At 40.6% G+C, this 17,687-nt stretch overlaps 2 protein-coding genes and 1 long non-coding RNA gene across 6 annotated transcripts in view; 2 read left to right on the top strand and 1 right to left on the bottom strand.

Moving 5' to 3' along the window:
• Hsp110 (heat shock protein 70Cb) overlaps nt 1-17,687 on the top strand; it is a 92,338-nt gene that overhangs the window by 27,383 nt on the left and 47,268 nt on the right. The window lies entirely within an intron of this gene.
• On the bottom strand, nt 144-4,266 carry LOC108364645 (uncharacterized protein K02A2.6-like). Its single transcript, XM_017618406.1, has 2 exons — nt 3,819-4,266; nt 144-3,763 (listed from the first exon to the last, which is right to left on the bottom strand). The coding sequence occupies exon 2, from the start codon at nt 3,702-3,704 to the stop codon at nt 1,383-1,385; it is 2,322 nt and encodes a 773-aa protein (XP_017473895.1). The 5' UTR covers nt 3,705-3,763; nt 3,819-4,266; the 3' UTR covers nt 144-1,382.
• LOC108364648 (uncharacterized) overlaps nt 10,295-17,687 on the top strand; it is a 9,287-nt gene continuing 1,894 nt past the window's right edge. The window contains exons 1-2 of the long non-coding RNA XR_001847787.1: nt 10,295-10,491; nt 16,835-16,841. This is a non-coding gene — a long non-coding RNA (uncharacterized LOC108364648). The remainder of the gene's footprint in view (nt 10,492-16,834; nt 16,842-17,687) is intronic.

Genomic DNA, 17,687 nt, shown 5'->3' with positions numbered 1-17,687 from the left:
ACTCCCTCTCTCATAATGATTTGAAGTCAATACAACAACAATAAAAAAACCAGCAGACAAAAATGTAAATTAAGGCAGATGTTACAGTTTTGCACTCATATATTTCTAAGAGCTTTTTAACAATTTTCACGAAAAAAAAGAACTACTAACACAATGTTCAGTACTCTTTTGCCTGTTTCAGTTCCTGGATGTGATTTGGCGTACCTTATATTATGTTCGGTTTAATATGTACTTTATTACACGAAACTATAGATCAGTGTACAACTATGATAATTGATATCTTAGAATTGAAAATGATGTAATGCTTATAGTGACAGTCAAAATGTATCGATAAAAAGATGTTACCATACGATTACAATAAAGTACCAAACTTAAGGCTAGTATCATTTGAGACATAATAATCTCCCACGCTAATAAAGTTCATGGTCTTGAAGTCGGACTGGCGGTTTACGTGCCCTTCCTGATCGTCTTACGGGCTCGGGTTGTCGTTCGGCGTCCTGTTGTGGATGTACCACCTCCTGTCTTTCGGCTTGTTGCTGTGGAGCTATGTGCGGAGCTACTCGACGCTCGATGATTATCTCGTTTGGTAGTTTCTGTTTTCTCTCTATTACCGTAGTTTCTTTGTGATCCTCGACGTTAGTTACGCTTGATTTATAAAGTTGGTTTATGTGTCTCTTGAGGGTATAGCCATTATCTAATTCAACTTGATAATGTAACTTCCCGAACTTTTCTGTAACTACGCCGAATTTCCATGTTGCTTTATTTTTGTGAAACCATCTTACTTGCACCCGGTCTCCCACGCTAAATTGTCGGGCTCGGTCTGAGACCATAGGTGACGACGTTGCTTCGCCGTAGTGTACGGGTTTAATAGCATCTAACCTGGTTCGAGTTTTCCGCCCCAGGTAAATTTCCGCGGGAGTTTTGTTATTTTCTAAAGGTGTGATTCGATAACGGCTTACAATTTCGTGGACCTTCTTGCGCATTGGTATGTTAACGTGCTGCATTGCTTCGAGTTTGTTCTTCAGCGTTTGGATGTGTCTTTCCGCTAGACCGTTCGTAGCTGGGTGTCCTGGTGCGATAAATTTTTGAACGATGCCGTTACTTTGGCAGAATAATCTGAACGATTTGCTTTGAAAAATTGTAGCGTTGTCGGAGACTAGCACTTGTGGCAGTCCATGTGTTGAAAATATATCTTCTAATAACTCGATCGTGCTCTCGGACGTGGGTGCATTCTTGATTACCCTTATCTCCGGCCATTTTGATTTTGCGTCGATGAGAACGAAGAAAAAATGATTTTGAAATGGACCAGCATAGTCCATGTGAACCCTTTCAAAATTTTCTTGCGGCTGTTCCCAACTATGAGTGGTTATTTGTGCTGGATCCTATCGGACCATCGCGCAGTCATGGCACGATTTTACTAAGTTTTCTATATCTGCATCCATGCCTTTCCAGTAGCAATATCGCCGAGCCATTTGTTTCATTTTCACGATTCCCAAATGTGTGTAGTGCAACTCTTTTAGGATTTCGCCACGCAGGGACTTTGGAATCATTACCCTTTGGCCCTTCAATACAATATCACTTTGTATGGTGTATTCCGGATCTTGAATTTTACCATTTATCAATTTCGTTCTCAATTCAGCTAGCTCCGGGTCATTTCCGGTTTCTTTTGCAATAGATATCGCCCTAACTATGTTGGTGGATATTGTATTTACTGTTTCTATTTGTATTGCATTCACTTCCTCATCTAGAAAATATGTGAATCTATTCGACGAGTCTTTTGCTGGTGCTCTAGACAAACAATCGACGTGTGTAATCAGTTCTGATTTCCGATGCTTCATTTTATAATTAAAACCTTGAAGAAAAGAGGCGTAACGTAGTAGTCGAGCCGATGTCATTGCCGGAATTTTTTCGCTCTGATGCAGAATTCGAGAAAGGGGTCGATTATCTGTGACTAATGTAAATTCTCTTGCATACAAATATTGAAAAAATTTGCCAACTGCGAATATTATTGCTAGCGCTTCGCGATCTAACTGACTATAATTTTGTTCTGCTTTAGTTAACGCTCGTGAGATAAATGATACCGGTCGTTCGACCCCATTTTCTTCATGCGCCAGCACTGCCGCAATGCCCGTAGGGCTAGCATCACACGTCAAAACCACAGGCAAATCTGCATCATACGGCCTCAAAACTCTATCGGTTAGAATTTCGCGCTTAAGTCTTTCGAACGAGGATTGACATTCCTCGGACCATTTAAATTTTGTATTTTTGGATAGTAGCTTCCTCAAAGGGTAAGTAATAGTTGATAGATCTGGAATGAACCGCGAGTAATACGTTATCATTCCCAAGAACCTTCTCAGATCATCAGGTCTCTTTGGGGTCGGAATATCGCGAATGGCTTTTACTTTTTCCGGACATTTTGTGATTTTATTGTATTCTATCGTATACCCCAAATACTGTATTCTTTCTCTATAGAACTGACATTTATCTCTGTTAACGTGCAAGTTGTATTCTTTCAACTTATCTAGGCACTTCGTTAGCATTTCTTCGCATTCTTGTTTGGTTTTCGCGAATACAATAATATCATCAAAATATGATGATGTTCCTGGCAAATCACGTAAGATTTGGTCTAAGATACAGTTAAATTCGCTCGGCGCGGTCTTAACCCCGAACGCGAGACGATTCATGCGATATGTGCCTCTGTGTGTTGATATTGTTTGTATGTTCTTACTTTCTTCATCAACCTTTACGTGCAGGTACGCTTTATACAGGTCGAGCTTACAGAAGTATTTGCAATCTTTTAGGGTATTCAGTATTTTGTCAACTCTTGTGATTGGGTAGTGAGCTGGCTCTAATTGTGGGTTGACGGCTATTTTGTAGTCGACGCACAGACGGACCTTGCCGTTCGGTTTTGGAATAACCACCAATGGTGAACCCCAGTTGCTGGTATTCACTTTCGTGATAATGCCATCGCGCTCCCATTCGTCGAGCTCTTCCTCGACCTTATCTCTTAGTGCGAAAGGTACTCGTCGCTCTCTCAAAAATACAGGTTTTGCTCCTGGTACCAACTTCAGTGAGCATGAAATGTTCGGTATGCACCCCACTTTTTGTTCAAATACTTCCGGATATTTTGTTACTAGACTTTCAATAGAATTTATGTTGCATAGAGTTTTTGCCTTTACTTGTTTATCAACATCTTCTAGCTTGATACCTAGCTTTCGAATCCAAACTCGACCTAAGAGAGGCGTATGCCTAGCGGATACCACATACAGATCTACTATTGACTTATTGTTTTTGTACTCTACCGTTACTTTTGCTACTCCTTTTGGTAGAAAAATTTCTCCGGTATACGAACGGAAAGCGACGTTCGACTTCTGTAGGTTTACATTCAGTTTCAGTTTATTGAAATCATTTTCTGGTAATAAGGTGTACCCGGCCCCTGAATCAACTTCGAACTTTTGGCTTTTTCCCTCTATGAGTACTTTTGCATAGAATTTGTCTATTTCTCTCTTTGATATTTCTTCCTTTTTGTATATGTCTATAACTTTGTGGATATCCGCGGCATCTTCTGAAAATTCACTTTCCGAATCTGTAACTTTATTCGTTTGTTTTAGATCTTTTCTTTGCTTCATTTTGTATTGTATACATACGTCTTTTACATGCCCTGTTTTGTGACAGTATTCACAGTTTAGTTTGTTTTTGTTCATTTTGCAGTTCTTTGTCAAATGGTTTTGGCGCGCGCATCTCAAGCACCTATTTTCCAACCCTAATTCCTTGTATTTATTTCGCTTCACTTTATCGCCTTTGCTTTTAGTTCTAACCTGTTTAACATCATTGGGGCCGGTTCCCGATGCTATTTCTTGACTATCAATTTTCGCTGCTTCCAGAGCTGATGCTCGCTCAACTAACTTAGTAAAATTGTCTCCAGGGTTTTGTAGTAGTTGTTCTCTAAAGGGACTATCGCTCAACCCTCGTATGAATTGCGCGCGTAAAAATAAGTTTGCCACTGATTTGCTACATTCGCATGTGAATTGGCAATCGCTAGCTTTTTTTTGTAATTGAGCTGAAAATTCTGCGATTGTCTGGCCTTCGTTCTGGATTTCAGATAAGAATCGATGTTGTTCTACCAGAACATTCTTTCTGACATTAAAATGGTTTTCAAGTAACTTAATGACCTCGGCATATTGCAATTCGCTAATTATTCGTGGCGCTGCTAACGTCACTAGAAGTGCATAATTCGATGCCCCAATATATTGCAATAATAACTTCGTGCAAAGTTTATTTTCGAAAATACCTTTTATTTGGAAGTGTAACTCCAGGCGGCTCCTATAGTTCTTGAATGACTCCACTTTTGCATTAAATTCCTCGAATGTGGTTAACATGGTGACGCTCGTGCTCGCTGCTTCAACATTTGCTTGTTGCTGCATTGCTGTTGTCATGGACGACAATGCTGTTAAAATACTGCTTAGCTGCTCAGAATCCATCTTGGTGTGCCAAGTTTTGCTTTCCTCTCGTCGCCAACTATTATGTTCGGTTTAATATGTACTTTATTACACGAAACTATAGATCAGTGTACAACTATGATAATTGATATCTTAGAATTGAAAATGATGTAATGCTTATAGTGACAGTCAAAATGTATCGATAAAAAGATGTTACCATACGATTACAATAAAGTACCAAACTTAAGGCTAGTATCATTTGAGACATAATACCTTATTTGTATCTTTGTAAAAATTCTGGAGGTATATCCTTAGTTTGCTTTCACAGCTCATGTACTCGATTTTACCGACTTTGATACTTATTAAGCTGTGCTTTTAGTTGATTTCGCAAATTCTCGATGAGATTCATGTCCGCGGTTTGTGGAGGTCATTTCAAATTAGCAAATTTTTGCTTTTGTATCCAGTCTTTGCGAACATATGCAGTATGTATTGGGTGATTTTTCAGCAGAAACTCTCATTTTTCGACTACATCTTGCAAATTTTGTCGAAATATGAACAGATACTGTTCCTCACGCATAATGTGTACTAACAGACCAAGAAAATGTTTGAAATACAACCCCAAACTATTATTGACCGACCACTGTTATTCATAGTTTGCCTTACATGCTGCGTATGGGCTTAATTTGGGTCTTTGACCCAATACCATGCCCGGCCATCTGATTGAAAGCGATTAATTTAGTCTTGTGGGACCAAATAACCTTCAATTGAAACTTAAAAAAATGTTTTTTATTGCATTCTGAACGGCCTAACATATCCCAATAGGCAACGGTTCGGTTTTCGTGCGATGCAGCGAAATGCTGCCACACTCGCACATGTATTATGATCAAATTTGCTTTTTTCTTCTTTATGATGCCTTTGCGCTCAATTTGGCAATTCTTCGCCTCGCTGTCTATTGATTTGCATTAAAGTTTAATACCTTAAGCGCTTCTGTAATAGTGGCTGCATCGCTACTTGCTTCTAAGTTCACAAGATATCGTACCGTAATATTTTTTAACAGAGTTCCTTTGTCCTTGGGAACACTTTAGGCTATATTTTTTCTAAGTCTTAACATTTTTAAGTAGCAAATTCCAAAATTTTTTGCCACTTTTCGTGCGGTTCCGCCTTTCCGCAGTAAATCTATTATTTACATTTATGGTTCCTGATTAACTCTGTTATTCACTGGTGATCACTTCTTCAATAAATTACAATATAGAAAAAAAGTCATTTGACTTCCAACTAAGTAAAAGATAACTGTCAAATGCAAAACTGAGAGTGAGTGCAAAACTGTAACATCTGCCTTAATTTACATTTTTGTCTGCTGGTTTTTTTATTGTTGTATTGACTTCAAATCATTATGAGAGAGGGAGTAGGGATGTACCAACAAGAATATTCAACAAAAGGATGAAAGTCGTTGGAACTTGGAAATATAGTGGTGGCTGAAACAAAAAGTGTTAAACAATGTTACAGTTTTGCTCGTCACTGTATTTTATAAAGACAATGGTGCCTTATGGCCGATTTTTAATCTATGGCATATTGACATCCATTTCGGCACATTTTTTAGGAAAAATTTGGCACAATTTGAAATTTTGATTTTCCATCACTGATACCTATGTGTTCTTGGCCGCTGTAGCCAAAGGGTTATATATCCAACTTTCTACAAGGAACGCGATGAATTGCCAAATGAAATGTGAAATGTCATAACAGGGCAGTTGGTAAATCACCTGAAATATTTGTAAGATTATTATTCGGATGGTAGTAGTAATATCGGTTTGGTTCAAAATCCATTTACGAAGCATTCATAGGTCTGCAGAGTACTTCGACATTGAAACGCACATTTGAATCTGTGTATCTGAAAGTTTTGGGTTAGTGTTAAGAATAAATATCATGAAGTCGCTAAAAAGGCCATTTAATTTTGCTTCCTTCTGTCATAACGTACTCTGTTAACAGGGTTTTCAGGTTACACTTCTACAAAAAACAAATTCAGGTCGAAATTGGATGTTACCCCAGAAATACTCAGTACATTATAGACATTATATCGAACTACTATTTTATATAATAATTAAAAACAGTGAATTTCATTCTTCACATTAAAATTTAAAGTATGTATACTATTTATTTCTAGTAAACGTTTTTATTCATATTTACATAAATTGCACTTCCTTTGATTTTTAGTAATTTGATTTGGGGTTCCATAAAATGAAAGGTGTTTAGTATGGGTTCCATCACTGAAAAAATATCGGGATCCCGTGATTAACATTCCTAATCGCAACGCATTCACAATGATAGGTTCGCGCTAATGTGCGCTTTCCAAAGAATGGATTGCGTGATTCGCAGATTCAGCCAAACACTCAATTCCAAACATTTTCCATTCAGGTTAGGTCAGGTATATAGGGTTAAAGCTGAAAAAATCACGACTTTTAGTTATCCTCGTTTTTACAGCTGCTGCTGCTGTTGTTGTTGTTGTTTTTGATGTTGTTGTAGTTGTAGAGGTTACAACAACCCCGCCCAGATCGGCTAATATCTCAGTCGTTGTCGTCATGTTCCACTAACGGCAGCCCTATGAAGCGTGCAGCCTCTATGGGGTCGGTCCACAGGGACAAAGGCGTTAGGGTTGTTGGGTTTTCCGGCCATACGAAGAGATTCTTCGAGTCATGAGGTGTCTCTCCGCATGCCGGATACTCATTGGGCACATTCGCGTTTAGTCTGCTCAGGTATGAGTTTAACCTGCTGCAGTAGCCAGATCGAAGTTGGGCTATTGTGGTTCTTGTCTCCCGAGTCAGATGAAGCTCCGTCTCGTCTATGTCCGGTGGTTGTGCGCCTAGAACGGCATTCACAGGTCTGGAGTCTACATAACTCGAGACTGACTCCCTGTGAATGCCGTTCAGGGCCTGTCGATATGCTGACGGGTCCAGAGGTTGTTTAATGAACTTCTGGACTTCGTCCGTCAGTTCGTAGAGATGCCTCCTGACGTGCCTTGGCGAGGGCTCTTCTGCAAGCAGCTGCCCAATCGGGTGACCACGGCTATGGCTCCCGACAAGGAACTGATTGCAGAGCATGGTGTTATGCTCCTTGACAGGAAGCAATTTCGCCTCGTCGTGTAGTAGGTGGTGTTCAGGCGTCATCAGAAGGCATCCAGTCGCTGTCCGTAGTGCGGGGTTCTGAGTTGTCTGCAGATTTATCCACTGCGTCTTACTTGTCCCCGGCGGCGACCACACTGGTGCTGCGTAATTTAAAACCGGCCGGCCTATTGCCTTGTATACCCCAAGTACTGCCGGCTAGCGACTTGAGGACCTTGTTGCGGCTCTGTACTTTGTTGACAATAGCGGTTGCGTGCGCAGAGAAGGAGAGCAGACTGTCGAAGGTTACTCCGAGTATTTTGGGGTTATTTACCGTCGCAATTGGTGTATCATCGGCGTGAATTCCCAGCGGTAGCCTGACCTCCTTCGTCCAGGTGGTGAACAAGGTCGTAGAGGATTTCGTAGGAGAGAGGGTTAGGCTCCTTGCAGTGAAGAAGCAAGAAAGCTCGGAGAGACACCGGTTTGCTTTCGAACACAAGTCATCAATTCTATTCCCAGTCACCATGATCGAGCAATCATCGGCGTAGGATACAATCGAGACTCCCTCTGGTGGTTGAGGGAGCTTTGAAATGTAAAAGTTAAACAGTAGCGGGGAAAGGACACCACCCTGTGGAACCCCCTGTTTTATTTTTCTCTAAACATTACCGACGAGTGTCGACCACTCAGATAATTCGCCGACCACCGTTTGAGCCTCTGTGGCAGAGAGGAAGCCTCTATTTCTTCTAGTAGCGTGGAGTGGCTGGCGGTGTCAAACCCCTTTGAAAGGTCCAACGCTACTAGAACAGTTATCTCAAAGGGACGGTTGCGGTTAAGGCCACTTGTTATCTGAGTGTTTATGGCGTTAAGTGCTGTTGTTGTACTGTGCACTTTACGGAAACCATGCTTATGCTTCGCTGGGGTCAGTTGGTTTGTGAAATACGGGAGCAGAAAGGCCTCTATTGTCTTCGCTACCGGGGAAAGGAGTGTTATCGGTCGATAAGAATCTCCTTTGTTGGCTGGTTTCCCCGGTTTGAGCAGTGGGACTACTCTCCCCACCTTCCAGATGTCTGGGATGATAAGAGTGGCCATAGACATATTGAGGACCTCGGTAAGGTTCGACTCCCGCAGGACCCAAATTTTTCAGCATCAGCATGCATATTCCGTCGGGACCCATGGCTTTGGAGGCTTTCGCCTTCCCGATAGCCACCTGAACTTCACCGCTAGTGAAAGCAAGGGGGGCACAAGTTGTTGGCAGTTTGTCCAGCCTTCTGGTCACTCGATGCTTGGATTTGTCCACCGAAGGATGCAGTATGAATTTCCGGCTAAAATAGCTCGCGCATCGCTTCGGGTCCGATGAAGCATGGTCGCCGCAAGAAATTTCGACCAATCGTCGTGCTTCGTCGGATTGGACAGTGACCTCACGTTTTACCAACGCTCACTCACACCAGAGGTAGAGTTACCGGTCTTCAGATGCTCTTCCCACTTCTTCCGCTTATGTGCGTTCACTAGTTGCCGAATCTCCGCGTTGAGATCCCTGATACGGGGATTTCTGGGATCGGCCCGACGAAGGCTGTCACTCTCGTCGGCTAGAACAGCCGCATTCTGCCTGCAGCAGCAGTGACAACCCTGCGGAACTTACGTTCACCAAGGTGGACGTCGGTTGGTGTGAGCAGCGCAGCGAAGGTGCTCTCAGTAAATTCGGCGAAGCTTTAGAAAAGTTGATATAGGTCCGGTGCTCCGCGGAAGCATAGTCGGTTTGTTTATCGATCGAGATGACTATGGACAGATGGTCTTATGCCAAAGTCAACATAGGTCGCCATGATACTTTGTTTATCAGACCAGCGCTGACTATTGTTATGTCTGGCGAGCTGCAGCAGCTGCCCATGATCCTGGTGGGTGCGTGTCATTCATTGTGCAGAATGTCGAACCGTCTATCTGCTCAGCCAAGTCAGTTCCCCTACGATCGTTTGACAGGCTTGAGTGCCAAAGATCGTGGTGCGCATTGCAGTCACCTACTACCATACGGTTTTCACCTCTGAGGAGCGCACCTGTGTCAGGGTGATATCCTGCCGGGCAGCAAGTGACAGGGGTTATATACATTAAATATTTCGAGCTCAACATCGCCTGACCGGATAGCAATGCCCTGATACATTCTAGGGTGGTATCCCTGCTGTCGATGTCTGCTTCAATAAGACGATACGGACGGTTACCTCCTCGATCTTGCTCTGAAGTCCGTTACAGTTTAATTGAAGGAGCTTCATGTGGTTCGGGAGACGTGTAGTTATGCGGGGTGTGAGGGATGTGTGTAGCGTTGCCGCCATTGGTTGTGTGCGCTGCTGTGGAGGTTGCTGCCCTGTAATGGTAGTGGGTGGCGTCGCAGTTGGGATTTGCGACCGGGCAGCAATGCATGCCCTAAAGTGGTACCAGCTAAGGCAGGTGTTGCACTTGACTATGCCGAATTACGGAATATCCTGGTCTAACATGCCGTGCAGATTGTAGGAGGAATTAGGAGTAGTCTGTTATGTGCTCTGTCGCGGTTGTGGTGTGGCCTATTGTGTTGTTGTGTTGTGGTGCTGTGGTGTCTGTGTTGAGCTGCTCGGGTGGACTGGGGTTAGCCGTGGAGGCTGCTCTGTTTGAGCAGCAGGGGGCCACATAAGATGTGGTCCACTGCCGATGTGTCCGTAGTCCTGAGCATACTCAGGTGGCTCCACCCCTCGCAAGCATTACACTTGACTGAGGTGGAGTTGTGGTGTAGTCGTCTCTGGCATACACAGCAGGTGTAGGTTTCTGGCCCTGGGTTTGACTCGTTGCCAGCCCTGAGCAGAAGTGTACTTAGCGTAGCGTAGTCCCTATGGACGACCAACTTCTGAGATACTTCGCCGACCTAAACGAGGTTAGATCGCCGAAACAACATCCCTTGGTCGAGTAAAACCCGAGGCATTCCGGTACGTAGAACCGTAGAAATTAATAGTTTGGGGGTGTTTTACTTGGCTACGTTTTGTGGCGTTAGTTAATATTAAAGGAATAATGAAGAAGGAAGTCTATCTCCATATTCTCCAAACATATTTTCCGGACTTTGTAGACAAAATCGCATGCCCTGAGGATGAACTCGTTTGCCAGCAGGACGGAGATCTAAAGAATTCTGAAAAGATTCGACATCACCGGCTGTTTGAGCAAAATTTCAACGTAATGATGTGGCCAGCACAGAGGCCAGATCTCAACGCCATGAAAAAATTTTGCACTGTGGTCGCTTGTGCTATGCCAATCCTGACCTCCGAGTAACATGGAAGAGCTTTAGATGGGAATAAAATTATAATGGGTAATATTCTAGGCGAAATCATAGAAAACTCAGTAGAGTGCATTCTCGGACGTATGAAAATCGCAATTTAAAACAAGGTAGGCTCCACAATCCTGTTGGTATATAGCTTATACTATAAACCTTCAAAAATCTCAAAACAGAAATGTTGTGAATCGCTTTCCTTTATAATAGGCTTTATTCCTTGGATAATAAGGACCAATTTCTGGAAATTTCAATGCAATTTATCATACCTGTTACCATGTCATCCCCACAGATCGAATGCGATTCGCACTGACGCAATAAGTGAGTGAGAAGGATTAGATTCGTGCGAATGGCATCCCTCGGATACATGCCAATTGCGACCCGACAAACATATTCAATGAAAATATGTTTGTTGGCTGAAAATAGCTGAACCGAATTCTGCGTTAGGGCGTTCTTCAACCAAATTCTGGGATAGGGTGGTTTGCAACAAAATTCTGAAAAAGAGCGTTCTTCAATCAAATTCTGAAGTAGTAGTAGGGGAGCCCAAGAGGGGATTCGGCGATTTACTCGAGCGCGTCAGATTAACATATGAGGGATACCCTGCATCCTGTTGAGTACCTCTGCCAAATCTAAGCCATCTATGTAGAGCCGCGCGCATAGGAGAGCTGATCAGAATAGTAAAAAAAATGATAGGTGGATTTACTCGATCGCGTCAGATTAAGAAATAGTGGGTTAATTACATGCTGAAAAGTGTGCATTTCAATAATCTGACGATTTGAGCGAGACGCAAGGGATTGGGAGCGTCGAAAACTTGCAAAAAAAACGTTACCTGGATATTCTCGAGCGCGGTAAATTTTTTTTATTATGAAGCATACAGCTAAGGGATAACGGGAAGTATATGATCTGACGATTTCCACAAGCCCGAGTGACGAAAACCGTCAAAATAGTTTGAATTAGGATTGAAATAATCGTAAATCGAAGGAGTATTAGATTAAAATTATATTAAGAAAAATTATTAGCACATGATGTAACTTTTAGCTCAACAAATATCAATTAAAAATTACTTTTTTAACTTATGTATGTGAATTTTACTAATTTTTTAGCTAAAATCACTAGACATAAGAATTTGTATGTAAGAAAAACACGAATTTCTCAGATAATTTTGAATACGGCAACCTTAAGTTTACGTATACATGAAAAAATGTCAAACTCCGCTCCCTTCTTGCTCACTCTTTATACAGTATCTTAGTATAGTAACACGCAATCATGGGCGATCATGAAATGGTGTTACAATGGTGTTACATGAAATATTACTAAATTTTACTAACATTATACCGACACACAAAGCGCTTTGACCCAGTTCGCTGCGATTCAAAGCGGATGCATTAACCAAATTTCAATACGCTCTGAATTTCAAAAGTGTATTGACTCGAATTTGATTTCAAATCGGTTAGGAAACAGGTATAAACACATCACTCATTCGACGCGAAGTGAAAATAGGCTGATTTTATTTATACAACCGCTTTTAAATTTGAATTATTATTAAAATTAATTTGAATTATTGTATGAAATATTGAAATAAAATAACAAATTTTGTATACTTTTGAACACGGTTTCAGTGAGTGTGTTGTAAAGACACAGGTATAAACGCTTGAAAGAAATATGTGTCAATTGGTCAAATTGGTTTTTTTCTTAATGCGGTTCTTGCGTAGGTTAAACATGGTATACATTTTGTGATTCACGATGAGTGGAAATGGTTTTTGTGTGTTTTGTGGATCAAATTCTTGTCAAAAAACTTGTTGGACTATTCTAGCGGACTCAGGTATAATACCTTGTAAATTCTATAATAACACATTTTTCACTTAATATGTAAAAAAGAACATATTGTAAATTACTTCTTGTTACAGATGGGAAAAATTTAGAAGAAATAGACGACCAAGTCGAACCGCACTTGCTGTATGTAATAGTTCCACGGATAAAATAATAACTGTTTACAATAATATGTGTTTGGTTGATTGTGCATCTTAGAAACGGAATTATTTTTTTAAACCGTCAGATTAAGAAAACCCCTCCGGATAATCGTCAGATTATGAAACAGGACGACCAGGGCATCGAGATGAACCTTCTGTATGAAAATCTGACGCGCTCGAGTAAATCCAAATGGCGATTTTTTTTTTGCATCTTCAAGAAGACGCCACGAGCTTGCGTCACATCTGGATCGTCAGATTATTGAATGGGAGGTTTATTCGGGCCCATTTAACATCCCTTGTGAATATCTGATGCGCTCGAGTAAATTTTTTTTGTCACCCAATTTTTGACCCTTCCGTACGCCCAACCTCACTATGCAAACCGGCAGATAAGAATATTTCCGTCATCAGAAACACGTTTGATTTATTCACTATCAGAATCTGACGCGCTCGAGTAAATCCATGTAACTGTTTTTTTTTACATTTTTGGAAGCCTTTGGAAGATCCGCTGAAAGGAAAAACATCACATGACCTTTGTTTCTTCCCATCATATAATCTTCAAAATCCAATAGGTCAAAATGACGCTGGAGTTTGTTATATTCCTTTATAATAATTCTTTTATAGCAAGAAGAGCTTTGGATGCGAATAAAATTATAATGCGTAATATTCCAGGCGAAAACTCAGTAGAGAGCATTCTCGTATAATAATAGATTCGCGCTTACACAATGTGTTAGTGGTTGGCCGAAATTCTCCTCCAATTTGTTGCGTGCGCCTTGATGTTGTCACAGAGATGGGAGGGACCTACAGTTTTACGCCGACTCCAAACGGCGATTGTATTTTTATGAGAAGCTGTTTTTCATGGCGCAAATATACACGGAGGTTTGTCATTGCCTGCCGATGTTGGGAAAAACTTCTTATTTTATTTTATTTTTGATGTCCGCGGCCTTTTTAACTACTGAACGTATACTTTTATGCCTATTACAGTATCCGACGGCATGTATCTAACGAATGTCATTAGCACGAATCTAATCCTTCATACTCACTTGCTGCGACAGTGAGAATCGGATTAGATCCGTGCGGATGGGATCTGTCGGATGCCGTAATAGGAATGATTGTTTTAATAATTTTTGTGTAAATCTATCATTGCCGTCGGTTCAGGTGTTCTCAAAGGCTGCTTTTCCCAAATCTTTTATTATTATTATCATATATGTAGAAAGAAAGTGATCAACCACGGATTTACAATAAACAAGGAACGCTAGTAGCAAAGTTTAATTGAGTATTAATGAAAAAAAAATTTTTTTTTTTAAATTTTAAAACAACATTTAATATGTGCACTAAAATAAATCCTGAAAAAAATCCTTGACTTGTTTTATTTATGTGCGCATGTTAAATAAAAGTTTGTTTTAACTTTTTTACACTATTTTGTTTTGAACTTTTTAGTTTTTCTCCAAATGTGCTACATTTGTCCAAAATTTTCATTTGATTCCAATTTTATAAGGAGATATCGATGGCTGAGTGGAAGATCGACCTACCTCGGCAGCCTGTTCAAAAACGCTCTATCTCAAAAAACTTTTCAAGAACACCCTATTTCAGAACTCGTTTCAAAAACGCCCTATCTCAGATGTCGATTCAAAAACGCCCTATATCAGCATATTTTCAATACATTTTGAAGTGAGATAGGGCGTTTTTGAACCGAATTTTGAGATAGGGTGTTTTTCAATTAAATTCTGAAGTAGGGCGTTCTTGAAAGTTTTTTTGAGATAGAGCGTTTTCGAACTGGCTGCCGAGATAGGTCGATCTTTCCACTCCATATGAATTTATAGTATGGTTTTCGTTAGATAAAAAGCTATACTTTTATAAAAAAAAATATCAAATAAACAAAAGAAAAATAGGAAAAACTTTTTAAAATGTTGTGTCCCTACTTATCCACCACTGTATGTACAGCTGCGGTCAATAAGATAGTAGCAAAATTCAAAATGATGTTTGCAACTTATGTCTACTTATTTATTCTTAATAATTTTCATTTAAAATATAGTTTAATCTATAACAGAAACTGCATAAATAAAAGGTACAAAGCTTGCAAAGAGTTCACAGAAATTAATTAAACTTCAAAAAATTGCCATATCAAAATTTAAAAATTTTTATTCAGAATCTCTAAAATTTCTGAGTATGCGGTTTTGTAACCCATTGAATTTTAGTACAATAAAGTACAAGTTTCTTGTCAATAAAAATTACCGTTCTTTTTTTTTGTCGAGGATGTTGAGCATGTTCTTCTATATAAAAGTAAATTTTGTTCATGCGTGATTTGAAAGAAAATACGCAACACCCTCCACAAAAAAAAAATCTAAAAAATCAACGGTAATTTTTGGCTTCATAGCTGGGTTGTCGATGGAGACTTTTGACTTCACATGACTCCAAAGAAAAAATCCCAAACTGATAACTTGTTGAAACCAAATGTTTCTTAAATTTCAGGCAACAAAAAGTCCGATATCATGGTGAGTTATCGCCCCCCATTGACGGTTATGCTCTGTCTGCGGCCATTTGAAGGAAATTATTAAAAAAAAAAATAAATGCCAGTTCTTGTTTGTTCGGGTAATANAAAAAAAAAAAAAAAAAAACAAATTCCTAGATTGATCATCCCTTATGAACCAAATCAGACCGTAAATGCGGGTTTTTCAAATATCTCGGCTCCTCCACCATTTAGAGGATTAATTCTTCGTTTATATTGGAATTCCGAGCTAAGTTTGAACTTTCCAAGTTTCAAGCTCCTCGGGAAGTTGGTTAAAAATTTATTGCAAGATTTGATTACAGACACCAGGTCAGGGGAAACCAAATAAAAAACATCTAAAAAGTCATTAATGTAATTTAAAATAATGCATCAAATTACTTTATGGTGATTACCAAAAAATGTTGCCTTTTGATTGCCCCTTTCTCTTTTCGTGCTCGATTCTAAATTAAAGGCAAAGGGTGAGAAAATTGTGTGTTCGTTTCTTAAAATGTCACACTCTTGTAAGGCAAAAAATGAACATTCTCTGCCCTGTCAAGCTTTGTCAGGGGAGGTGGTTGCCCTGAAAATTAGATGTTTAAAACGACAATATTATGGAATGCGTGAGCTAGACAAGGACAAGAAGGCAAAAACATGCCTTTTTACAGAGTTACATTTTGCACGGGGGAAGGGCAATATTTTTTGGAAGAAACGAAATCACCATTAGTTTCAAAAAAAAGATTGTATAAACGTTCTGTTTATAAATATGCTAGAAAAAAAATCTGTTATTTCTAAATCGCACTAGAAAAACGTCGTAACTTGCGCAACCTAGTTAAAAATGAGCACCAAACCATGGATGCGCAAATTTGCAAATTTGGCATTACAATCTGTTGAGCTTTAGAAATAAAAGAGACTTATGCTTTGTATTTTCACATTTACGATTTCGCTTTTTGCTTGTTCAATTACACAGGCCAACAAAAATGGAAAAAAAACTTAGTTTCCTAAAATGTTAAAGCTCTTTTTGATTAACTTGTTTGTTCTGACTACGAATCCGTGAGTACAAAGTTTCCAGCAGCTTTAGATTTTGAGGTCAAAATGTAAAAAATATTGCGTTTTTGAACTATTTGAGAAGATCTAGCAAAAAAACAAAAGGTCTTAGAACCTTCCACTTAAATTAAAGCTAGAACTCTCGACTACTATCCCTGAAAATACCATTCGTGCATCTTGACTTGATGGTCACTTATAGTCATTTGGTGAATAGCAAAAACTGATTTTTGCGAAGTTTGAGTACCTACCGCAATTAAACAAAAGGTGGTAGAATCTTCCACTTAGGCTTAACTCAAGGCTTGAACTTACAACTTACCCTGGACCTTGACGCTACGGTCACCTATAGTCATTTGTTGAGCAACAAAAAGGAATTTTGGCACAATTTTCTTTCTTTCAATAGCACAATACTCCAGTATTTTGTTATTGTTCAATAAATGACTATAAGTGACCATCAAGCCAAGGTGCACGAATGGAATTTTCAGGGATATTAGTCGAGAGTACTCGGGTTTTATCCGACCAAGGGCTGTTGTCGGCGATCTAACCCCGTTTAGGTCGGCGAAGTATCTCAGAAGTTGTTCGTTCATAGGGCTACATTCGCTACATATTCTTCTGCTCAGGGCTGGTATCGAGTCAAACCCAGGGCCAGAAACCTACACCTTCTGTGTATGCCAGAGATGACTACACCACAACTCCACCTCTCAGTCAAGTGTAATGCTTGCGAGGGGTGGAGTAACTTCAGAGTCTGCTCATGATTACGGACACATCGGCAGTGGACCACGTCGTTTGTGACCCCCTGCTGCTCAAACAGAGCAGCCACCACGGCTAACCCCAGTCCACCTGAGCAGCCCCACACAAACACCACAGCACAACAACATAACATAATAGACCTCACCACAACCACGACAGATCACAGAACACACACAACCGCACCACCACCCACACGCCGCGGCCAACAACTCTTGGTTCCTCCTACAATCTGCACGGTATGTCAGACCAGGATATTCCGTAATGTGACATCAGTCAAGTGCAACACCTGCCTTGGCTGGTGCCACTTTAGGGCATGTTCAGATCTGCGCACCACGCGAGATTGGACGAGGAACTTCGAGGGCCCGTGTTGCGCTGCACGTTCACAAACCTCAACTGCGACGCCACCCACCACCACCACAGGGCGGCAACCACCTCAGCAGCGCACACAGCCAATGGCGTCACGGCCACACACACCCCGCATCACCACACGTCCACGAACCACATGAAGCTCCTTCAATTTAACTGTAACGGGCTCCAGAGCAAGATCGAGGTGATAACCGTCTTCATGGGAAGGCATGGTGTATTGATAGCTGCGGTCCAAGAGACGAAGTTGCACAGCAATTCAAC

The sequence above is a fragment of the Rhagoletis zephyria genome, unplaced genomic scaffold, assembly GCF_001687245.7.
Source record: "Rhagoletis zephyria isolate East Lansing unplaced genomic scaffold, Rhagoletis_zephyria_1.1 Rzeph_scaffold_01621, whole genome shotgun sequence".
In the NCBI taxonomy this organism is placed as follows: Eukaryota; Metazoa; Arthropoda; class Insecta; order Diptera; family Tephritidae; genus Rhagoletis; species Rhagoletis zephyria.
The sequence above is the reverse complement of the archived record's forward strand: the minus strand, read 5'-3'. Positions and strand labels throughout refer to the sequence as shown.